This window comes from Hemiscyllium ocellatum, chromosome 39 (genome assembly GCF_020745735.1).
Source record: "Hemiscyllium ocellatum isolate sHemOce1 chromosome 39, sHemOce1.pat.X.cur, whole genome shotgun sequence".
Taxonomy (NCBI): Eukaryota; Metazoa; Chordata; class Chondrichthyes; order Orectolobiformes; family Hemiscylliidae; genus Hemiscyllium; species Hemiscyllium ocellatum.
This window is the reverse complement of record NC_083439.1, coordinates 22,298,535-22,324,104: the sequence shown is the minus strand read 5'-3', so window position 1 is coordinate 22,324,104 and position 25,570 is coordinate 22,298,535. Positions and strand designations below refer to the sequence as shown.

General features: G+C 39.2%; 1 protein-coding gene across 5 annotated transcripts in view; it reads left to right on the top strand.

Moving 5' to 3' along the window:
• tcf12 (transcription factor 12) overlaps positions 1-25,570 on the top strand; it is a 332,010-nt gene that overhangs the window by 260,175 nt on the left and 46,265 nt on the right. For all 5 annotated transcript variants that reach the window (XM_060853127.1, XM_060853128.1, XM_060853126.1 and 2 more), the window contains 2 exons: positions 9,936-10,006; positions 22,598-22,804. In XM_060853127.1, the coding sequence (XP_060709110.1) occupies positions 9,936-10,006; positions 22,598-22,804 (278 nt within the window). The remainder of the gene's footprint in view (positions 1-9,935; positions 10,007-22,597; positions 22,805-25,570) is intronic.

The window sequence follows — 25,570 nt, the reverse complement described above, 5'->3', positions numbered from 1 at the left end:
TGACCTGCTGTGATCTCCAGAATTTGTTGTTTCCATGCTTTATACAGTAATTGGAATTCCTTGCTACAATTGATGTGATGAAAGCTTATAGTAGTGCACTGCATCCTTTTTAGCTGGCAAGTTTTCATTAGATAATAAACATCTTTTGAGCAGGCACTGAACCGCTGCTTCAGGCATATTTTACAGTGCTGACTGAAAATTCTTGTTAGAGTATACAATGAGGGATTATTGAGTATTGCATTTCATTTATTGAGTGACATTGCAGATGAAACTGCTTCCTATAAATTTCATTTAATGATTTTGCTGAGCAGAACTCAATGTTTTACACAGGTGACAGTTCTTGTTTGGGAGGGATTAACCTAGTGGTATTATCGCTAGATTATTTATCCAGAAACCTAGCTCATGTTCTGAGAACCCATGTTCAATGAAGAATCTGAATTCAGCTTCTAATGATGAACATGAAACCATTGTTGACTGTTGGGAAAACCTTCCTGGTTCACTAATGCCCTGAAAGGATGGAAATCTGTCACCCTTACCTGGTCTGTCTGACATATGACTCCTGATCCATAGCAGTGTGACTGACTCTTCACTGCCCTCTGGGCATTTAGGGATGGGCAATAAATGCAAGCCTAGCCAGAGATGACCATATCATGTGAGTGAATAAAAAATCATTGTTAGCACACAACACAATGTATCAACTTTTTAAAAGCACATTTCTAAAGAGGGTCATAACAGGTTTCATTTAATGCGTGTGAAATCTAAGAAACCATTTAAAATTTGCAACTTGGAATATAATCCATTTTTCTTTGCAGCTGTCGTGAGAACATATTAATGGTGCCCTTGTTTTAAGAGAAACGTGGAAGACAATGGATCTGCAATAACATTTTGGGCAGTTGTAGCAAACTCTTCTGTGGAAAAGCTTTGTTGAATTTGCATTGAAGTTAGTTCTGTTTCTCTGTGCTCCTTAAAACATATTGGTTAGCTCTTTGCAATCAGCAGTGTAGCAAGAACTTCTGCAGAGACTTTGTGATCCCCATGATGGGAGTCTCCCTTTTCCCAGCGCCATTTTAAATCTTACACCAAGTCAAGGGGAAATATTAGTGTGCAGTAGCAGTTATATTTGAAAATTGTGCAGTGCTGGTCTGAGATAATAGATGAGCTCTTATATGACTGCTTACAGTTAGTGGACTGGTCTATATTCAAGAACTCAGCAGCCAAAGTAAATGAGTATACCATCCACAGACTTTATTGGTAATTATGTAGACAACTGCTTGCCAAAGAAGTTAATCTGTATGTTCCCCAACTGGAAATAATGAATGAACCAGGAGATGCAGTCCCCACAGAAGTCTAGGACTGAGGCATTCAAGTCAAGTGACCCTGATCTATGCAGGAAATCTGGGTGAGATGTTCACAAAGTCATCAGGGATGCCAAGTGTCAATACCAGACTAAGCTGGAGTCCCAGGCTAGCCACACAAACACTCCTCAATTGTGGCAATGCTTACAGATATAACAGGCTACAATTCGAAGCTGAGTAGAATCATTGGCAACGATACATCCTCCCCAGTGAACTCAATGCACTGTATGCTCACTTTGAACAGAAGGTCAGGGAAAAGATGTTACCTGGCTCAACAGCCTTGAGTGCACCTGCACACACAGTCAGCATCACAGATGTCAGATGAACGTTCTTGAGAGTGAACCCACAAGAGGTGTCTGGCACTAATGGATTCCCTGGCTGTGCATTCAGATCCTGAGCAGACCAGCTTGCAGGAGTATTCACAGACATCTTTAACTTTTCCTTACTCCATTCTGAGGTTTCCATCTGCTTCAGGAAGACCACTATAATCCTGGTGCAAAAGAAAAATTGTGCAGCACCCCTTAATAACTTCTGCCAGTTAGCTTTGACATCCACAATTATGAAATGTTTTGAGAGATTAGTCATGATACAGGCTAACGCCAGTCTCTCAGATTGCTTTGAGCCTCCAGAGTACGTCAACTGTAGCACCAAGTCCATGGAAGATGCCAGACCTATGCTTATCCCTGGAACACCTGGATAGCAAGGATACATATACCAGACTCCAACTTATTAACTGTAGCTCTGCCTTCAATAGCATAATTCCGATCAAAGTCATCTCCAGATCCTGAGATGTGCCCACCCCCACCACCATGTTACTGGATCTGTGACTTCCAGGACACCAATGCCCTGCAAGGCTGTATACTAAGCCCCATACTATAATCCTTACACACTTGTGCTGTATTCCTATTTATAAGTTTGCTGATGATACCACCGTAGTGGGTTGGATCTCAAGCAATGACTAGGCGGAGTACAAGAAAGAGAGAGCTTAGTGGCATGGTAAAAACACAACAATCACTCCCTCAATGTCAGCAGAATGAAGGAGCTGTTCTTCAACTTCAGGAAGCGGTGTGGAGGATGTGCCCTTATCTGTGTCAGTGGTGCTGAGGTGGACGTGGTGAAGAGTTTCAGGTTCCTAGGCATGATGATCAGCAGCAATCTGTTCTGGTTCTTGCACATTGAATGCACACAACTGCCTCTATTTCTCAGAAGACTAAGGAAATTCGGCATGTCAACAATGTCTTTTGCCAATATTTACAGATGCATTATAGAAAACTTCCAGTGCGGATGCTTCACAGCTTGGCATAGCAATAGCTCTGCCCAAGACAACAAGAAATAACTGAATTGTGAATGCAGCCCAGCCAATCATGCAAAACAGCTTTCCATCCATTGATTCTGTCTATACTTCCTTGGTTATACTATTTTCCACCTCTTCCGTTGGGCAGAAAATACAAAAGTTTAAAAACGTACCAACAGATTCAAGAACAGTTTCTGCCCCGCTGTTAATCGACTTTTGAATAGACTTCTCATAAATTAAAGTTGAGCTTTCTCTGCACCTTCTCTGTTGCTGTATCACTATTTTCTGCATTCTTTTCTATGACCCTAATGAACTTATGTATGTTATGATTTGCCTGGATCGCAGGCAGAACAATACTTTTCACTGTATCTCAGTACATGGGACAATAAAAAAAAATCAAAATCAAATTAAGCATGTGAACAACCAATTCTTTCTCAACAATCAACAAATTAGAATCCTTTAATTTGTAGCTCAGGTTGAGGGTTTGGATGTAGGTTTGCTCACTGAGCTGGAAGGTTCATTTCCAGACATTTCGTTACCCTATTAGGTAACATCTTCAGTGGGCCTCAGGTGAAGCAATGCTGAAAATTCCTGCTTTCTATTTATATGTTTGGGTTCCTTTGGGTTAGTGATGTCAGTTCCTGTGGTGGTGATATTTCCTGTGGTGAAGTCACTTCTTGTTCCTTTTCTCAGGGGGTGGTAGATAAGGGTCTAACTCGATGTGTTTGTTGATAGAGTTCTGGTTGGAATGCCTTGCTTCTAGGAATTCTCGTATGTGTCTTTGTTTGGCTTGTCCTAGGATGGATATGTTGTCCCAGTCGAAGTGATACTAATGAGAGAGGGTCATTTTTTTTGTGGCTAATTGGTGTTCATGTATCCTGATGGCTAGTTTTCTGTCTGTTTGTCCAATGTAGTGTTTATTACATTCCTTGCACGGTATTTTGTAAATGACATGAGTTTTGCTTGTTGTCTGTATAGGGTCTTTCAAGTTCATAAGATGCTGTTTTAGTGTGTTGGTGGGTTTGTGAGCTACCATGATGCCAAGGGGTCTGAGTAGTCTGGCTTGTCTTAATTAAGGTTTTCAGATAGCAAATTAAATATATTGACTGTATAAAGGTAAAAGCTGAAACAAAAATAAAATAAAGTTAAAATTGTTTTTAATTGTTTCTGGATTTTATGCTTGTGCTGCTATTTGGCAGTCCATAAACAATATCCCTCTCATGATTGCTTTTACCATAATTCTTTTCTGTGTTGTTGCGCATGCACTGGAATCAGTTCTGCAGAGTCTGGCAGGTAGTTCAGATTGCTGTGTGGCTGTACAACATAGAGAGAGAAAACAAAAATTGCGAGAAAAAGTCAGCAGGTCTGGCACCATCTGTAGAGAGAAATCAGAGTCAACATTTCCGGTCCAGTGACCCACCTTCAACAGAGAATTACATTTTGAGGGCAGTAAAGATGCTTAGCAGTAACTAGTTGTTAATCCAGTAATTGCTTGGTAGTACAGATTGTGAGTATTGTTGAAAAAGTCACATTTGGTCAAAGCTTTTTATCTTGCACTGTTTAGGACAAGTTGCAAAGATACATGTTCAAAAGAAAACCCATCATGTACATGTATACTATATTAGAGGAACATGCTTTTTTTTGTCAAGTGGAGTCTGGTAGAGGCATTGTCATGAAGAATGTACAAGTTATTGATAGGCTGTTAACTGTCATGCTTAAGTTTAAATCTTAAATCTTAAATGTTGTCTCAGATTGATCAAAGCATTATGCCAGAAATGAACCAGCAAAGGGTGGTCACCTATTTTGTTGAGTTGGAACAAGCTCAGTGCATCTAGATGTTCATCCTGACCACAAAGAATCTTCATATTATTTTTTTAGTTTCCAGTAGCCACAAATGAGCGACATGCTTGTGAGCCTGACTGACAATACTAAATTGGTTGTCAGCATAATTCTTTGTGCATACAGGGTTATCCAACACATGTTGTCCAGTTGCGGAATCACTTATGATATTGGGCAGTATGTTATGAGTTTTACAAGCATGTGCTGGTTAGTAACCATCAGTGCCTGTTAATGTCAACCGCTGAAGGTTGGTGTACCATATCACTCATTTGTGTTCACAAATACACTGTCAATCATCATTGATACATTTGCCATAGCAACACCTGTACCAATCAGTCCACTTGCCAACCAATCAGCAGTCTATTCTTATACAGTAAAAAAGTTAGTTTTCCTCCTAAATTAACATTCTTGGAAATTATGAGTGAAAGACAAAAAACTTCAAGAATGTTTTTGTTTTGACAGTCCTCAAATTGAAACAAGCCCACACCAATCCTCCAAAGGGCAACCCGCCCAGACCCATTCCCCTACATTTACCCCTTCCCCTAACACTACAGGCAATTTAGCATGGGCAATTCACCTAACCTGCACATTTTTGTGATTGTGGGAGGAAACCGGAGCACCTGGAAGTAACTCACGCAGACACAGGAAGAATGTGCCAATTCCACACAGACAGTTGCCCGAGGCAGGAATTGAACCCAGGTCTCTGGCGCTATGAGGCAGCAGTGCTGACCACTGTGCCACCGTGCCGCCCACTAGTTCCTCTGAATAAAAGTAGTTCCATTTTATTCAGTAAGATGTAACTTTTTCCAAGGTTTTTTTAAGTGAAATTAACAGTTTAAGATGGGTTCAAAATAAAACATTTTGAAAACACTCACCAAGTCTGGTGGCTTCTGTGGAAAATGAATCATAGTTAAGTATTCATTTTATGAGAGTGAAAGCTGTGTTTTTACCTCTGCAGCACACACTGTGTGAGAAGTGTTGACACTCTGACAACAGTGTATGAATATCTGTATCACTCTGGGCATACCTGAACTTCTAATGTTGCTTTCAATTTCAGCCAGAGAATGATTCTTAATACTGATAGTTTCTCTAATAATCTATAGCAAAATCTAGGATCATTTAATTTAAAGTGCAGAGACCTGTGGGGATTTGAACATTTCATTTGATGTGGCATTTGATTTGTCAAACACAATTTAGAAGTGTTTATCAAAGGAACGTTGATTTAACATAATAGTGTCATACAGCACGGAAACAGACCCTTCAATCCAACCAGTCCATGCCGACCATAATCCCAAACTAAATTTGACGCATATCCCTCCAAACATTTCTTGTTTATGTACTTACCTAAATGTCCTATAAACATTGTAACTGTACCCCATTCACCATTTCCATACTCTTCACCCCTTAAAAATAGACCTTCTAGTCTTGAAATTCCCCACTCTAGGGAAAAGGCAACTGCCATTCACCTTATCTATACCCCTCATGATTTTATAAGAACACCTCTCAAGCTTATACACTTGGGTGAAAAATGTCCTAGCCTATCCAGTCTCTCTTTATAACTCAAATCTTGAATTCCCAGCAACATCCTGGTAAATCTCTCTGAACCCCCTCTCCAGCTTTATAATATCCTTCCTATAAGAGGACACACTACTTCAGAAGAGGCCCTCACCAAAGTCCTGTAAATCCTCAGTCTAATATCCCAACTCCTTTCTTTATTCAAAGGTCTGAGCAATGAAGGCAAGCATGCTAAATGCCTTCTTGACCATCTTATTTATCTGTGATGCAAACTTCAATGAATTGCGTATCTGAACCCCAAGGTGGCTCTGTTCTGCAACACTGTCCAAGGCCCTACTTTTAATTGTACAAGTCTTACCTTTGGTTTTCCAAACTGTAATATCTCACATTTATCCAAATTAAACTCTATTTGGCATTCTTCAGCGTTTTTGACCCAATTGATCAAGGTCTCTTTGTTATCTTAGATAACGTTCTTCACTGTCCATTATACCACCAATCTTGGTGTCATCAGCAAACTTATTGACTATGCTTTCTATGCTCTCATCTAAATCATTTATGTAGATGACAAACAAAAGTGGACTCAGCACCGATCCCTGTGGAACACCACTGATCACAGTACAAAAATATAACCCTGCTCTGCCACACTCTGTCTCCTGTGGTTAAGCCAATTTCGTATCCAATTGGCAAGTTCAACCTGAATCCCATGTAATTTAATTTTACTAATTATTCTACCATATGTAACCCTGTTAAAGGCTTTACTGAAGTCCAAGTAAACAATGTCTACTATTCTGCTCTCGTCAGTCTTCTTGGTAACTTCTTCAAAAACCTCACTCAAGTTTGTGAGGCATGACTCCCCACTCACAAAACTAACTAACTAGCCCTAATCATTCTTTGCCTCCAAATGCATATAAATCCTGTCTTTCAACAACTTGGCCAACGCTGAAGCCAGACTGAAAGATCTATAGTTCCCAGGCATTTCCTTACCTATAGGTGATACAAATATTTCTGCAATGAGCCCCACAATTCCCTCCCTAACCTCCCACTAGATCTGGTTCTGGAGATTTATTATATTTTCTAACACCTCCAGTACTTCCTCTTATGTAATGTGAACTGTTTTCAGAACATCACTATTTATTTCCCTGAATTTTCTAGCCTCCATTTATTTCTGCACAGTAAAAACCAATGCAAAATATTCATATAATGTCACTCCCATCTCCTGAGATTCAACACAAAGGTGACATCTTTGATCTTTAAGGGGCCATAATCTCTCTTTAGTTGTTTTCTTGCTCTTAATGTACTTGTGGAATTTCTTTGAATTATCTTTCACCTTATTTGCCAAGGCTGTGTCATTGTCTTTTTGCCTTCCTGATCTCCCTCTCAAGAATTCCCCTGCACTCTTTATGCTGTTAAGAGATTCATTTGAACTCACTTGTTTATATTGAACATATGATTTGTTTTTATACTTGACCAGAACCTCAATATCTTTATTCATCCATTGTTCTCTAACCTTACCTTTTACTCGAGCAGAAACATAATGACTCTGAATTCTCATTATCGCATTTTTGAAAGCCTCCCACTTATCAGACGTACTATTATTCGCGAACAGCCGACTACAATTAATTTTTTAAAGTTCTTGTTTCATACCATTAAAATTTGTCTTACTCCAATTCTAAAACATGTATTTTATGGAATGCTTACCTTTTTCCATAACTATTTTAAAACAAATAGGATTATGATCACTAGACCCACAGTGTTTTTTTGAAATAGCCACCTTCATGAAGATAACATCTTTAAAATATGGAAAATTTGATTTGGAAATATTTAAACTCGTCATTAACTTGCAAACCCAAGATTATTAATTTTAACATTAAGTTCACCCTATCTGAGCAGGGACTGGCATCTGTCGTTAAGTCTAGCTTGCTTCTAGAATGAGAGGTCAGAGTTTTAAGATAAAGGATGGCAGATTTAAAGCCAAAATGAGAAATTACTTCTCTCAAAGAATTGAGAATCTGGGGAATTTGTCACGTCACAGTGCAGTGGTTGCTGGAACTTTGAGTAAATGTAAAGGAGGAGATTGACAGGTTTTAATTAGTTGTGGTTTGAAGGGTTATGGAGAGCAGAAAAATGGAGTGGGTCCCAAATAAAATCAACCGTGATCATACCAAATGGCGAAGCAGGCTCAAGGGGTTGAGTTGCCTATTCCTCTTTCTAGATCTTAAGTTCTTACTCCTCTATTCCTGTTTTTATTTTCAGTGGAACTGAATTTTCATTCCACAAGTGCACTGCTCTTCTTAACAGAGCTCTTTGTTTCATAAATTTGAGAGGGAACCCTTCTGACTTGATTAAGGGCTTGACTTCAACATTTGTAACAACTGATGCTAAAGCATAGAAATATTTGGAATCCCTGAGGCTCAGATTATCTCTGTCTGAGACTTGGACTTAATCCCTCCCAATATTTTCATTACCTGTGGAGTTAACATTGAATTGCTGTACAAGATGTGTCCTACAAATGTGCATGCTCAGCTTTCTGAACAAGCCATAAAAATGCAATGAACAGCTTGATCTGGTGTCAGTTGGGGTAATATTGAAAATTCATGCCATTGAAGGAATGATTTGAGTGCGATTTTTTAAAAAATCTGTTAATTGTGGTATAAGAAGTGCAAACCATATGCCCACACCTCCCCCCCCACTTCGCTCCAAGGCCCCAAGGGATCCTTCCATATCTGTCACAAATTCACTTCCACCTTATTACACATCATTTACTGCATCCTCCGCACCCGATGTGGCCTCCTCTACATTGGAGAGACAGGCCGCCCACTTGCGGAACGTTTCAGAGAACACCTCTGGGACACCCGCACCAACCAACTCAACCGCCCGTGGCTGAAGACTTTAACTCTCCCTCCCACTCCGCCAAGCACATAAAGGTCCTTGGCCTCCTCCATCGCCAGACCATGGTAACACAACGCCTGAGGAAGAGCGCCTCATCTTCCGCCTAGGAACCCTCCAACCACAAGGGATGAATGCAGATTTCTCCAGCTTCCTCATTTCCCCTCCCCCCACCTTATCTCAGTCCCAACCCTCGGACTCAGCACCACCTTCTTGACCTGCAAACGTCTTCCCGACCTCTCCACCCCCACCCCCTCTTCAGCCTATCAAGCTCACCTTAACCTCCTTCCATCTATTGCATTCCCAACGCCCCCCTCCCCCAAGTCCCTCCTCCCTACCTTTTATCTTAGCCTGCTTGGCACACTCTCCTCATTCCTGAAGAAGGGCTGATGCCCGAAACATCGATTCTCCTGCTCCTTGGATGCTGCCTGACTTGCTGCGCTTTTCCAGCAACACATTTTTCAGCTCTGTATCTGAATAGTACTCTTCAGGCTTATGCCAATATTCGTGACAGCTTGCTATTCCAAAGGAAGTTCAGATTTTGAATATGGATACTTTTCCAATGGAAGCTTTTAATGGTAGCAATTCATGTTTGCCAGTATCTGGATATGGAGCGTGCTCCGAATGAAATTATTCAAGATTCTAATTGGTAGAACTCCAAATAATGTATATGTTTAGATGCATTTTTAAATAATCACTTTTTACGGCGGTGTTGCTCATGTAATTTAGATTTGTATGCATCTATGTTTATTGATGAGCAATGGTGGTCCAGTCTAACCATCTGTTATACATTTCAGATATTTTAGTGAAATGTCATGCTTTTTCGGGATTTGTGTTTTCATAATTGTTCAAAGATTTCAAAATGATAGGCTTGACTTATCTGAATAATTGGCTTTGTTCTTTGGAAATACATGATCCTTGATTGTTTGAACATTTGCCAAATAGAAGCACGTTATCCCCAGTTGTGTGTTGAAAATTATTAAGCTTGTTAATTCACTCAGTTAAATATTAAGTTAATGGCTTCCTTTGGGTCTGTCTTTGTACAGGTGCTAACCAGTGGTCGAGACCAGGAGGGACTCCGTCGTCTCCTAGCTATGAAAACTCCCTTCACTCACTGGTGAGGCAGACCAGAACTTCTGCTGTCTTTCTGCTGTATTATGATTTTAATTTGGAAAATTATCCATCTAATAAATAGCTATGCTGTTTGGGGAAAAAAATGTCATTTCGTTTTAGCAGTTTCCATAAGAACATTTGATTTAAAGAAAATGAAGAATAGAGGAAATGAAGACTATATTTCTGTTCTTTATTTGTCAATTTACTCTTCAGACTTGCATAGTGTATTTGCTGTTTTCTATTTTAAAGACAGTAGAGTTAGTACTGATCTGTTAAGTCAGTGGACAGGTAGTTAAAGCAGTTAAGAAGACATGAGATGCTTCCCTTTATTAACCAAAGCATAAGACCTCTCCATTTCTATCTCGGGCGACCAAATCAACACAGACATTTACTATAAACCGACCGATTCCCACAGCTACCTAGACTCCACCTCCTCCCACCCTGCCCCCTATAAAAACGCCATCCCATACTCCCAATTCCTTCGTCTCCGCCGCAGGAGAACTAGTTCCAGATGGCCTCCTTCAAGGACTGCAGATTCCCCCCAGACGTGATCGACGATGCCCCCCACCGCATTTCCTCCACTTCCCGCTCCTCTGCCCTTGAGTCCTGCCCCTCCAACCGCCACCAGGACAGAACCCCACTGGTTCTCACCTACCACCCCATCAACTTCTGTATACAGCGTATCATCCGCCGTCATTTCCGCCACCTCCAAACGGACCCCACCACCAGGGATATATTTCCCTCCCCTCCCCTATCAGCGTTCTGAAAAGACCACTCCCTCCACGACTCCCTCGTCAGGTCCACACCTCCCACCAACCCAACCTCCACTCCCGGCACCTTCCCCTGCAACCGCACGAAATGCAAAACTTGCACCCACACCTCCTCCCTTACTTCCCTCCAAGGCCCCAAGGGATCCTTCCATATCAGCCACAAATTCACCTGCACCTCCACACACACCATTTACTGCAACCGCTGCACCCGATGTGGCCTCCTCTATATTGGGGAGACAGGCCGCCTACTTGCGAAACGTTTCAGAGAACACCTCTGGGACACCCGCACCAACCAACCTAACCACCCCAAGGCTCAACACTTCAACTCCCCCTCCCATTCCACCAAGGACATGCACATCCTTGGACTCCTCCATCGCTAGACCATAGCAACATGACGGCTGGAGGAAGAGCGCCTCATCTTCGCCTAGGAACCCTCCAACCACAAGGGATGAACTCCAAATTTCTCCAGTTTCCTCATTTCTGCTCCCCCCACCTTGTCTCAGTCCCAACCCTCGAACTCAGCACTACCTTCCTAACCTGCAATCTTCTTCCTGACCTCTCCGCCCCCACCCCCACTCCGGCCTATCACCCTCACCTTGACCTCCTTCCACCTATTGCATTTCCAACTCCCCTCCCCCAAGTCCCTCCTCCCTACCTTTTATCTTAGCCTGCTTGGCACACTCTCCTCATTCCTGAAGAAGGGCTCATGCCTGAAACATCGATTCTCCTGCTCCTTGGATGCTGCCTGACCTGCTGTGCTTTTCCAGCAACACGTTTTCAGCATAAGATTTAAGAGCAAGGAAGTCATGCTGGGACTGTGTAAAATGTTTGTTTGACCAGCTAGAGTTTTGTGTTTGGCTCTAGAATCCAGTTATAGATGAGATATGATTGCAGTGGAGAGAGTATCGAGGATATTTACTAGAATGTTGCCTGGGCTAGTGAATCTTAGTAATGAGGAGAGATTAGATAGACTGGTTGTTTTCCTTGGAGCAGAGGAGATTGAGAGGGCTATGACTGAGATGCATAATGTTACGAGGGGAATAGATAGGGTATACAGGAATTAATTTTTTTCCCTTTGTAGAAGGGTCAATTCTCAGGGACATAGACATAAGGAAAGGGCAGGAAGTTTACAGAGCATGAGAGGAAAAATGTTTTCACTTCGAGGGTGGAGGCAATCTGGAACTCACTGCCTGTAAGAGTGGTAGAGGCAGAAATATTTGTAACATTTAAGAATCATGAAAACATATGCTTGTGATGCCACAGCATATAAGGCTATAGGCCAGGTGATCAAAAATGAGATGAGACTAGTTAGCTAGTAGTTTTTGACTGGACCAGATTTGTTGTAGACCTCTATGTCTCGATATCCCTTTTTGATTTATGTTCTTCAAATGTCAATCCAAGTTTGTTTTGAAATTATTGAGCATCTTGCTACCACAACATTTGTAGACAGTGAGCTCTAGATCAATGCTACTTATGTGAAAAGAACGCATCATACTGACATTGCTCCTGTATTCCTTGCCCAAAGCCTTCAATCTGTATCTGCTCATCCTTGTAACATTAAGTTAATGGGAGAGATGTTTTTATTAACCTGGACTAAACCGACCATAATCTTGTGCACTTTGTGATCTCTTCTCAACCTCTTTTGCTTCAAGGGGTACAAAGTAGCTTCATCAGTATAATTCTACAGCCAGAATCCCTCATGCTGGAACAATTCTGACAACCATCTCTGCAAACCCTTAAAGATCTTCATAGCCCTCTTGAAGTGTGGTGACTAGAACTGGGCAGTACTCATGTTGTGGCAAAACAAAAGCTTTATAAAGGTTCACAATAACTTTCCTTTTGAACTCAATACCTTTATTTATGAAGTGCTAAATCTCACGTGCTTTCTGATTGCTCTCAATGTTTCCTTCCAAATTCAGATATTTTTCAAAGACATCCACAAGGTCCTTAAGTATGTTCTGTTCTTCCCTCTCCCTTCTCCCAGGATGCATCACCTCTCACTTCCCTGTATTAAATTGCATTGCCATTCTGATAGATCCCATTTTCACTGTTGGTATACCTTGAAATGTAGTATCTTTAGTACATTTCAAAATTTTACTCTTGTTCAAATCACTGTGTATCAAAAAACGTAGAGATCCCAGTACTGACCCTTGGAATACTATTGTCTATCAGATTCCAGTTTGAAAACAACAACTATTTACTGTAATTTATTGTTTTCTCTTTAAACCATTTTCTTTAATCGTTGCTGGTAATGATCCTCCTATTTCATAACATTCAGTTTTATTAACCAACCATTAATGTGACATTTTGTAAAATGCTTTATTAATGTTCATATAGACAACATCCACTGCACTCCCTCCACAACCTTCTGTTATTTAATAGAAAATTAAAAATTTTGTTAGGTTAGATCTGTTTTTACAAAACCATACCACCTCTTAATTAATTCAGACCTCTTGATGTACCTATTAATTATTTACTTGATTATTGTTCCTGAAATCTAATTTAACACTGATGTTAAACTGAATGACCTGTAGTTATGAGGAATGTTTTTGCACCCTTCTTGAATGAGAGTGTAGGAATGTTTGTTGATGTGAGAGTAGGAATGTCCTTGCACCCTTTGTTGAATGTGAGAGTAGGAATGTCCTTGCACCCTTTGTTGAATGTGAGAGTAGGAATGTCCTTGCACCCTTTGTTGAATGAGAGAGTAGGAATGTCCTTGCACCCTTTGTTGAATGTGAGAGTAGGAATGTTCTTGCACCCTTTGTTGAATGAGAGACAAAAGAATAGGAACAAGACCAGGCTGTTCGGCTCCTCAGACATGCTCCAGCATTCACTAGAATCATAGCTGATCCAACATTGCTCATGTGCTTTCCTGCACTTTCTCTGTAACTCTTGACTCCCTTACTGATCAAGAATCAATCCATCTCAGCCTTAAAAGTACGCAAGGAGTGTGTCCTCTTAGCTGTCAGTGGCAAGGAGTTCCAAAGATTCTTGACCCTCTAAGAGAAGAAATTCCTCCTTGTCCCAGTCTCGCCTCTCATTACCCCAGTAAGTGGAGTCCCAACCTGTTTAGCCTTTTCTCATAAGACCATCCCTCCATACAGGGGTCATGATTTGTCAATCACCTGATGAAGGAGTGGCGCTCTGAAAGCTAGTGTGCTTTCAATTAAACCTGTTGGACTATAACTTGGTGTTGTGTGATTTTTAACTCCATACAGGGGATCATCATCAAAACCTTTTCTGAAGTGCCTCCAATGAAATTATATCTTTTCTTAAGTAAGGGGACCTAAACTACTGATGTGGTCTCACCAGCACCTTGTACAGTTGCAGTAAGACGTCTCCAATCCATTTGAAATAAAGGCCAACATTCAACTAATCTTCCTGATTACCTCCTGCACCTGTGCGCTAGTTTTCTATGTTTTGTGTACCCCCAAGTCCCTTTCTGTTCTAATTTCCTGCAGTTTCTCTCCACTTAAATAGTTGTTCTTTTGTTCTCCCTTCCAAAATGAGCAAGTTCACATTATACTCCATATGCCAACATTTTGCTTTCTTAGCCTATCACAATATCTCTGTAATCTCTTTGTATCCATCTCATAACCTCCCTTTCCGCCAATTTTAATGTCGTTTGCAAATTTAGCTACAGTACATTCACTTTTTTTTCTAAGTGATTAATGTATATCGTAAACAAATGCGGTCCCACACTGATTCGTGTGTAACCCCAACCTGAAAAAGAATTCCTTGCTCTCACTCATTTTATCCTACCCATGAGCCGGTCAATGTATTATCTCCAGCGCTGTAACCTTTTATCTTACGACTTAACATCTTGTGAGGTACCTTTTGAGATATTTGGTTAACAGTAGATGTTAATCTTCCCCTCTCTTTTGAAAAAAATATATGTGCACTTGAAATTTCATGTAAACAATAATTTGATGCGGGTATTTATGTTAATCTATGATTCAGATTGAAAATTGGTCCATTTTTCTTAACATGCTTTCACTAAAAATGACAAAAGGAAATTCTGGAGTTTTAAATATTTCCTCGGTAAAAATAACTGCATACTTTTTTGATATATAATTTGAATTTTTACTTTTAAATGATCACTTTTAAAACAAGTTGCTAAAATGTTTGCTTCTGTCAGAACTCCAGCAGTCTTGAATTAGTTCAGGAGCAAACCTTCTGGCTGATTCTCAATTGGGCAATTTTGTTTCAAATAATCCTCCTTATAACAACTATTTCAGTTTTTCAGTTGTTTAGCTATTTTTACATATTGGTCGATCCTTGTGTTTTTTTTGATGCAACTTGCTTCTTTAATTGTTGCATCTTCTGATAAAGTTGCCCAATTTTTCCTGTTTTAACTTTGAGACCTTCAAGACCACATTGAGGTGGATAAGCAACAGATTTACAAATGAGTTAAGAGTAGGAGTGGGCCACTAAGCCCTTGAGCTTGCTTTGCTGTTCAATATATTCATGGCTAATCGGATTGTAACAGCCACTTGACATTCTCACCTAGGCTAGGTCCCATCTACATAATCACACCTGTAAACAGAATAGAGCATGAGATTATGGGATCTTAAGCCATCCTGGTTTTACCCCCAGGTGTGGCCATTGCACTCATAGCCTTAAGTCCAAGGGGCACAGACATGAGCACTTCTGACAAACAAATGGTATAGCTATCTGTTGACAGATCTGGCCAGGCCAGATGAATCATCATCACTCTCCTCTGATCATCTTGGAGAGTAAAGGTAACCTTGGCTTCTCTTTTCATAATCAGTAGTCTACCAACACCCTTCACCACCTTCAATTTCAATAAGTATCTGACCAGGTCAAAGGTTTGAACATGTATTTAACTGCTTCTGCTGCTTGCCGCTATTTCTGTTGATCAGCATGTCAAATCCAGGACATTATATTTCCTCATTCTGTATGTGTTTATACAGTACATCATGTTGGTATGACTTTTATGGTTGAGCATGTTCATTTCAGTTGATGTTGAGAAAGAAAAGCAGTATATGAAGCTATTTAGAGGAATCCATCTTTGATTACAGGCAATCTGTGCATACAAGGTACCTGTACCAGAAAATAACTCAAGTTTTTTGAAATGTTAACTTATGCATTCTTGCAATAAGTCGTACTGATGAAACTCATGACCTTTGAGGTCATATGGTAGTCCACAAGTTGAGTTTTGCGTGTTGTGTGAAGACATATTTTATCAAAGCTTTTCATCTTGTATTCATCAGAATACTTTGCAACAATGCCAATGCAAGAGGAAAATTAACATTTATACTGCATAAAAAGAGAGTGCTGATTGGTAGACCATGCACTCTGATCGGCAGAGAGTCAAACTTACCTAAATCTTTAAAAAACATGAGATACTAGGATTTAAATCAGTGTAAATTGTTCTTTATAAGGCATCAGAAGTATTGTAGGAATAAAAGGAAATTTTCATGAAGATTTTCATCCTGCACTCAAGAAATTTTGTAGGAATAGAAATTCAAGTCAACCCACCAGGTTTAAAATTTAAACTGAGCCGAGCTGTTAACTGTCAAAGGCACTAATAAGAGTGCATTCTCCATGGAAATACCTCTACTAATCGGATTCCACTTGCCAACCAATCAACATGTTGTTCATACAGTAAAAATGTTGGCTTTCCCCTTGAATTTCTATTTTTGTGACATGTCCTGATGAATGCAACATGAAAAACTTCCAACAAAATGTATCTTTTCAAGAATACCTTTGGTTTTAAAGAAGAGCACTTTAATCTGATTAAAATTACAGTTTGCTATTTTTGGGTGCTCTTTGCAAATGTGGCATAATAACAACTTGCATTTATATAGTAGTTTTAATGTTAAGAATAAAACCTTGAGTTGCTCAAAAAAAAGACCCTTAAGCCAGTGAAAGAACTCATGGTTGGATGACCGGACATATTGTTGATATAAATTAAGTAAAGACTTGAAGAAGGAGACTTGACCAGTGTGTCAGATTATTCTTTAGTTCGCAAACCCACAAAATTCAAAAGAGACTTGATTTTGTCTTTAGTTTTTTTACGTGACTGTGATCATCCTAACAAATGAACTTGCATAAAAGTCAACAAGTAGGAAAATGCAACCCCACTTACAAATTCCATGGTTAGATCATTGAAGAACTAACAATGATCAAATCAGAAATCTGGGGTATTAACATTAACAGTTCTTTCAGTTCAGTGATAGGACACTGCTTTTGTTTTTCATAAGAGGTTTTATAACTATGTGTTCTTCTCTCCTCTTGAAAGAACTTTCAGTGCATCAATTTTTACCCTTCTTCATGTGTGGCTTGGATGCCCATTTTGACATATGCAAGTGTCTTGTCATGTAGAGGTAGATGAGGTGCAATTATCATCATCATATATTTTTCCCTCGGTCAATAGGGAATGTGATTCAAGTTTAACATTTTTCGAAGACATTTCCCATTCGCCATTCACATACACTTATCTGGGAACGGGTCAGGACAAGATGATAAAGCTATGAATCCATATGAGAAACCCGGTTTCATAAATAGGGAGATTGATTACAAAAGCATAGAAGTTGGACTGGACCACAATATCACCAGTTAGGCTTAAACTAGAATTTTGTGTCAAATTCTAGGCGTCAAATAAAGCAAGTATGTCAAGACATTTGAGTTGTAGGAAGGTGATTACTTGAACCGTATTATGGAAAAAGGATCAAAGTTGTGCAGAGAGACTGACGACCTGATTCTGTTCTGATTCACATTCACAAACCTGGAACATCAGCTCTGATATTCTTTCCAGAAGTGCTTCTAGAACTGTAGACTCGTTTGAGCATTTTGTTTTATTATTGAAGAGCAACAAAGGTTAGAGGGGATATGATCGAGGTGTAGATGGCAATGAGGAGTTTAGATTGGGTAAGTAAGATGGCACTTTTTCCATTAATAGAGGGGTCAATAACCAGGAGGTATAGAATTAAGAGTTAGAAGGCAAGAGGAGAGTTGAGGAGCAGTTTTTCTCACCCAGAGGATGATGAGAGTTTGGAACTCGATGTCTGGGGGTTGTTGAATGAGAGAACCCTTCATAACATTTATGCAGTGTTTAGATATTCATTTGTGTTGACAAAGCCTCCAGGGCAACAGGCCAAGAGCTGAAAAATGTTATTAGTGTGGTTAGATTTTTGTTGACAGGCAGGGACTCAGGGTAGGATGACCTCCTGTTAACATCTGTAGGTCTAAAGAAAGAAGAATGCGAAAAGGCATAATTGTACATACACTGAACAAAACAACAGAAATGATTGGAAAAACTCAACAAGTTGAGCAGCATCCATGGAGAAACAATTTCATGTTTGATCAGTGACTTCTCATCAGAGCTGTTTTGACAAAAGGTCATCAAGCTGAAATATTAAGAATATTACATAATTCAGCTTATTTATTATTCAGCATTCCTACCAAGCCTGGTCTTGATTTCTGGATTGATATCATTTGGGGAATTTTTCCTGATTTAATTTTTTCTAGATATATTTGTTGATACATTCCCTGTCACAGCCTTTTGTACAGTGAACCTGGTGAAGCTCATCTGCTCAGTGATGGTGTATGACACAAACATCTGAAAAGCATACTGCACCTAGTTGATCATCAGAAAATATTATTTGTGTTCTGAGTTTGACGTTTAGAAGACTGACTGTGAGTAGATGGACTTATAAGCACAATGCTTGTGAAAACTCCCTTAATTTTTGCCAGGGCATTGGGTATAATCAGAGCTTTTCCATATGGAAACAGAAAAATTTATAGTTATTTATTTCAGAAGTGCTAGTTATAAAGAGGCATTTGTAAAGGTGTGAGACCAAATCGCTTCCTCACTATTTCAACAGGGGGATAAAGTGAGGTACAGAATTGGAAAATAATCTTTACAAGACTGGGGCAATAAAGATTTTATACATCAGTTGTCTTTGTTTTTAGCAATCGTTGCTGACATTTCTCTTCCATTCCCTAAATACAATTATGTCATTTTAATATGAATTCATTTAGCTTGTTGGATTTGCTTAGCTTTTGAAGTGTTTATATTAATGCTTTTTGCTTCTTGTTGTGTCTTGGCTTTACCAGAAAAACCGGGTTGAACAGCAGCTTCATGAGCATTTGCAAGATGCAATGTCTTTCTTAAAGGATGTCTGTGAGGTACTACTTCTCTTTCGACAGTGCATTTCCATTCATGGTTTACTGCTGTAGACCTTTAGACCATCTGCATGAATTACAACAATATCCCGAGCAGTGTGTTTATTCTTGCTTAAATCCATCCTCTGTTTTTATCATTTTATTTTTTTAAAATTCACTCACGGGATGTGTGCATTGTTGGCAAGGCTTGCACCTATTGCCCATCCCTCATTTCCCTTCTTGAATAGCTGAAGTCAGTGTGGTGAACATCCTCACACATTGCTGATTTGTAGGCAGTTCCAGCCTTGTGGCCCAGTGACAACAGAGGAATGGTTATATGTTTTAAGACAGGTTGGTGTGTGACTTGGCACTGGAACTTGAAAGTGGTGTTCCTGTACATTCTGTCTTTGGCCTTCTATGTAGTAGAGCTTGCTGGTTTGGAAGATACTGCCAAAGAAAAGTTTCTGCAGTGCACATTATAGATGGACATACACTGGTATCCCGGTGGTGGGGAGAGTGAATGTTTAAGGTGGTAATTGTAGTGGCTGTTTTGTCATCGATAAGACCATAAGAAACAGGAACAGATGTGGGCCTTTCAGCCCCTTGAGCTTTTCCACTATTCTGTAAGAGTGTGACTGATCTGACATTGCTAATGTCCACTTTCCTGCTCTTTCCCTATAATCTAGAATTTACCAAATGAAATTTCTTGAAACTCTGTTCATTTAAGCAATTGAGGCCATTCCATGAAACTGCTTACTTGCAGCTTGTAGATGTAGATAAAGCTTTTGGCAATCAGGATATGGGTCACTTGCCACAAAGTACCCAGCCTCTGACTCACCACAACATCTGTCTGAATTCAATGCTGACTGTTAAGATTTAGTGACAATGCTGAATGTCAGGTGTTGAGATTATTCCTTTTTGAAGATGGTTATGACTTGACACTCTTGGGTCATAAACATTACTTGCCAATAAGCTGAACCTAAATGTTGTCCAGGTCTTACAGCAAACAAGGATCGCTTCATTATTTGGAGTATTATACATTGTGAAAAATCCCCTCTTCTGAACTTACAGTGAAGCATAAGATATTGATGAAGCAGCTTAAGGTGGTTGGGCCTAAAATATTCTCCTGAGGGATCACTAAAACTGAGTGCTGGGCTGAAATTGTGTCTTCTAGCACCACAACCTTGGAGTTAGGTATGACTTCGGCCAGTGGAATCTTACCTCCTTACTCTGGATTTACTTAAATTCTACAAATGCATTCATTACTAAGTCCAGTGCTGCTTTAATGTCAAGCATTGTTAGTATCATCTTACCTCTGGTATTTCTCTCTCTTGTTTGGACGACAAATGTATAGAGAGTTGGAGCTGGCTGGTCCTGGTGGCAGTAAAGGTGAATGTCTTGCTGCTTGTCAACAACCCTTCCAGTTTTGCAAATAATTGAAAGTAGATTGATGGGGTCAAAAATGGCCAGATTAGATTTATCCTGCTTTTTATGGAAAAGATTTCCTGGGCAGTTTTGTATTTTATTGGATAAATGCAGTATTGTAGCTCATTTGTTACAGCTTGGCTAGAGATATTGGTAATTCTGGATCACAAATCTCCAATACTGAATTGGAATGTTGTCAGGATGCATTGATTTTTCCAGTGCCTTCAGGAGTTTCTTGTATTATATGGCGTGATAAAATGTTTAGAGGGATATGGGCCAAACACAGGCCAATGGGACTAGAGTTAGACCAAAGGGTCAGTTTCCGTGCTGTAGGACTCCATAATTGGTGAAGGGTTTGTTTTTGTGACAGCTCAGACCTCAGGGGGAGGCAAAACTAGTACATAGGTCTAAAAATGATTGTAAATACTTCAGATTGTCAATTAATTGCCCACTACCCCCCTGTTCATGTTTGGATGTCCCAAGATTGGAAATTAATCTGATCCCTTGATTATGGTATTGCTCAGCTTTGACACATCTGCTCATTAGCTTGCATGTAACACTAAGTTGTAACTTTGCTAGCTTGACATCACACTCGATAAATATTTATGGTTTATTTGTGGTGCTGTTCCTGACCTACACATTCTTCATTCTGTTACTGCTGACAGTCTAATGCATCTATTGGATGCCCAGATCTGGATGTTAGATTTGTTCTGAATCCATCTCATTTCAGAGAGTTGCATGGTAGAGAGTTCTCTCAGGATGAAGATGAAACTATGCCTGTGCGGTGATCATTGACCCTTGGCAGGAAGATTGATGAGGAAAAGGTCATGTAGGTTTTTCTCCTTGTCTGTTCTTGCTGTCTGTCGCAGGCCCATTCTGACAGCTTGGTACTTCAGGATTTAACCAGTTTGGCTAGTAATGTTGCTACTCTCAGATTTTGGGATGGATAGACTTTAAGACCATTCGGAACAGGAGTTGGCTGTTGGGTCCCTCCTCAAACCTGCTCTGCCATTCATTAGGATCATGGCTGATCTGACATTCCTTATATCCACTTGCCTGCAATTTCTCCATAACGCTTGTTTCCCCTGTTGATCAAGATTAATCTCAGCCTTAAATATTTACAAGGATGCTGTCCCTACAGTGTCTGGTAAGAAGTTCTAAAAACAGTCAACTCTTTGAAAGAAGAAATTGGTGTCCCAATATTGAAGATCTCCATCCAGAAGATATTCTGTGCCTTTGCTTTCCAAGATAGCATTGACAACAGCGGAGTACTAATTCACCAGCTGAGAGAAGGTGGTGGGTGATCAGGATTTCTTCAAGCCCAGAGTCATTTTTTCAAAATTCCAATGACCACTTGCTCCTAAATGTAAAACCGTGTGCCCCGAAATTGGTTAGTCTGTTTTGCTGACGTGGCAGGGATAGTGATGGAGAATCTGGGACATTGGCTGAAACATCAGGTTTTGTGGATATGACTACATCAGGTTTTGTGGATATGACTACATCAGATTATTGCTTGATTTGTCTTCAGGTCAGATTTTCCATTTATAGCACAGAGTCAAAATATTCGTAGAGAGGTTTTTGCAAGGTTTGTTGGTCTGAATGTGCCTTTGTCATATTTGAATCTTGTCCCTACTCAATGTCAGGTAATGGTCTGATTTTATGCTGCCTGTTTTTTCTTCTGGTAGAGGTATGGCACAACTGCGCATTTAGGCCAAACTGAACGGCATCGATGAACCAAGATTTTCAACAAGAATCCAGTGGGATTTTGTGGACACCAGTACTGATTCTAGCTTTTCATTCCAGGTTGATTTAATTAACCGACTTTAAATTCCCCAGCTGCCGTGGTTGGATTTGAACTGTACTCCAGATCATTATTCCAGGCTTCGTGATTACTAGTCCACTAATGTAATCATTGTGATGCCAGACTGAGGGAATTTATAAGTCCCAACAAAAAAAATGTCAAATAACTGAAATAATTATCTTAATAATTCTTTCTTGTGCTGAGAAAATTGCATACTTTCAGATTGCTCGGCCCATAATATATTGTCCCCTTTAATGTATACTTTTTTTAAGTTCCCTTTCTCCAGATATCCGGTTTATAATTTGAAACATATTCCAGATGCCTGTCGCTGCAGTTGAGACCGTTTGTTTTTGTTGCTATTTCTTTCCTTTCTTGTCCATGACATGTTTTAATTGACCAGCTTTGAGTTTACCTCATCAGAAGTGTTGCCAAAGCAAATGTTTTCATTCAGAATGTTGTTTCCTAACAGCAAACTCGAATGGAGGACCGTCTAGACCGTTTGGATGATGCCATTCACGTTCTCAGAAACCATGCCGTTGGACCTTCAACAAGTATGTCTAGTGGCCATGGTGACATGCATAGTTTGCTGGGGCCATCACAAAATGGGCCAATTGGAGGACTGAATTCAAACTATGGAGCATCTGCACTGGTAACATCTAGTCGACAAACATCAATGGTAATTTTTTTTATTATTTGTGTATTACTAAGGGAGAAATTGCCGTCAGTCTTCGTGGAAAAAGAATTTTCTGAATGTCCATTTCAAGGTTTTTAGTTTTGCAATGTTAAAACTAGAATTCCACATGAGGTTTTTTCTAAGGAAGAAACTTTTTTTTGCTTTTTGAAGCTCTTAAAAATAAGTAAAGTGAATAAAACCCTAAACATTAGTGCCGCATATGAATGCTATTGTTTTCTTATTCACCTTGGCTGAAAATTGTACATTGTGCAGAAGGTTTTGTTTAACTCACAACTAATGCACATTAACTTTTCACTATGTTATCTTCAAATGTACTAATTGATTTTAGGTTTAAAAAAAGTTTTCTGCTTCAGAATATAAGGTAGTCAACATCGGCTGCACTGTTGCTGCAGATGTGGTAACTGGGTGTATGTTCATATGCTGTTCCAGATTCAGCTTATTTTTTGAGAGATCATAGATAACTGGTATATTTGTCTTACAGTGTTTTCTTATGCTGTATTTGCAAGTGTGATGTAGAATCGTCTGGCATATTGAAATGTTTACCCTCTATAGCTGATTTGGATGTATTCAGAGCACATCACTGTTGCGAATAAATGTGTCTGAACAGCATATACCTACACTATTTGATTTCTGTGACCATGTTGCTGCTCAAAAACAAAGACTTAAACTCCCACGAGTGCATGTTATGCTACATATCCTTGGCAATCATGACATATCTGTAGCTTGCTTAGAACCATCACTTTTCTAAGTACTACATTTTCATGCATTGAAGAAAAAATAAAAGATTTGATTCTATGCAACATATCCTAGCTTAAGGAAGAAAAGTTACTATTCGCGCCAATCTGAATTGTTCAGCTCCTGCATCTCTGGCTTTCCACTCTTCTCTTCACTTTAAAAGCCTGATTTATAATAAAGTTTCCATTTGAAGGTTTGGGCTCTGTCCAAGGAATATTATCCACATTTATAGGAAATATGCTGTCTGCATCTGTAAAATGCCACGTTACGGTTTTAAAGTTGAAAGAAAAATTTAATTGCAACTCAGATTGCTTGTTTAGCCAAACTTATTTATTACCAAGAGCTGTATAATAAGTGTTAACATAGAGGTATTCATTACACTTGAGTACAGTTAATTTGGTGCATTTCCAAACTTCACAATAAACTTTGAATTTAAACAAAGGCCAATCTACCTTAGTTGGAGTTTTGTCTAATCTTTCAGCAAAATCTTCATTTACATCTTTATGAAAATTAGGTTAAATCTACAATGAAGTAAATATTCTTATATGTCATTATAATTGAGAGAATATAAATGAATTTGAGTTTTTTAAATCACTTGAACCCTGCAATTCATTTACTTCTGCAAAATGTTGTTTAGTTAGTAAAAAATCAATAGGAGTCAGCATTCAATTTTCAGAGTGATTGCTGATTGTCAGATTTACTGAGATAATTTGTGCTTAATTGCCAAAAAAAACCCTCTTGAGAAATGATCTCTTTTTGCTGTTTTTTGATATTTAGGCTTCTTTGAAGTGCTGTGCTATATAATGAGTTGTCAGTACAGGTGAAGGTTTTGTACTTAGTGCAATAATTACATTAACTGTATATGTTGCTGTTTGGTTTTGATGTGGCATTTGAGTTAGACAACTTTGACTCTGTCTTTGTTTCTCTGGATAACTGAAGCTACAATTGTGAATGTGTTCATTATCAGTGACTTCCTGAACTATTTTATTAGCTGTTTCTTAGTTTAAGGCTGGTGCTGTGAGAGATGGCTCAGCTGAAATGTAAGCAGATTTCTGCTAACATTTCGAGTGATGTTGGATAAACGAGAACGGATTTATGTTTATCATTTGCAATGTTGAATCTTGAAAAGGTAATATCCATTCACTGTAGTAAGATTTTCAAAATTATCAAATTACATTTTAGTTTATATAGTTAATATATATTTCGAATGTACTAAACAGTAATCCTTGCATTTTTATATGTTTTACTGACTACTCCTGTCTCAACAGCCCTTTTGACGTGGAAGCAGCTTTGTTCAGCCAGTAACAGTACAGTAACACTAGATGCAAGTGTCAGATGACATTCTATCTGCCATAAAGAACTTTACAAAGCATTTTAATCTAAAACTTTAATGACAGGTACGTAGGGTATTTTTATTTACAATCTCTTTACTGTTCCTTTTCCATTGATGTCAGCGTTAACTGCAGCTCTGGATATTACCTTTTTAAAATCACGTTGACTATTATAGATGCTGGAAATTGTTTAAGGCTTGAGATGTGTTTTGGAATCTAGGCTTTGGACAGTCAAGTTTACTCAAATAGAATTTTGAATGAATTGTTAAATTGCAGTTCTTGTTCTGATAATTAGGCACTGTTCTGAGTAGTGCAGCTGTCATATCAAACACCTATTTACTGTTTACACTCGACAGCAGAATCTGTACTCTATGAGCACAGTTAAATCTGAAGTTGTTGGACAAAATCATGTTCTTTGGTTGCTTTTAGTGGAAAAATATTGTTTGTGCAAGGTCCTTGTCTTGATAGAAAGAGAGCCAGTGTTGAAACTGCACCTGCAACTTATTTTCTATTGAGGTATAAATGCTTTCTCTCCCTTGCCCAGAAATTTCGAGGTTAATGCCTTGTGAAATCCAATCAGAATGGAGAAAACAGGCATTTCACAGAAAATTTTTAGTTTATGCTTACATTTTTTCCAGATGTGTAACTACTGGCACAAATGTTGTCCATCATTTTTTATAAA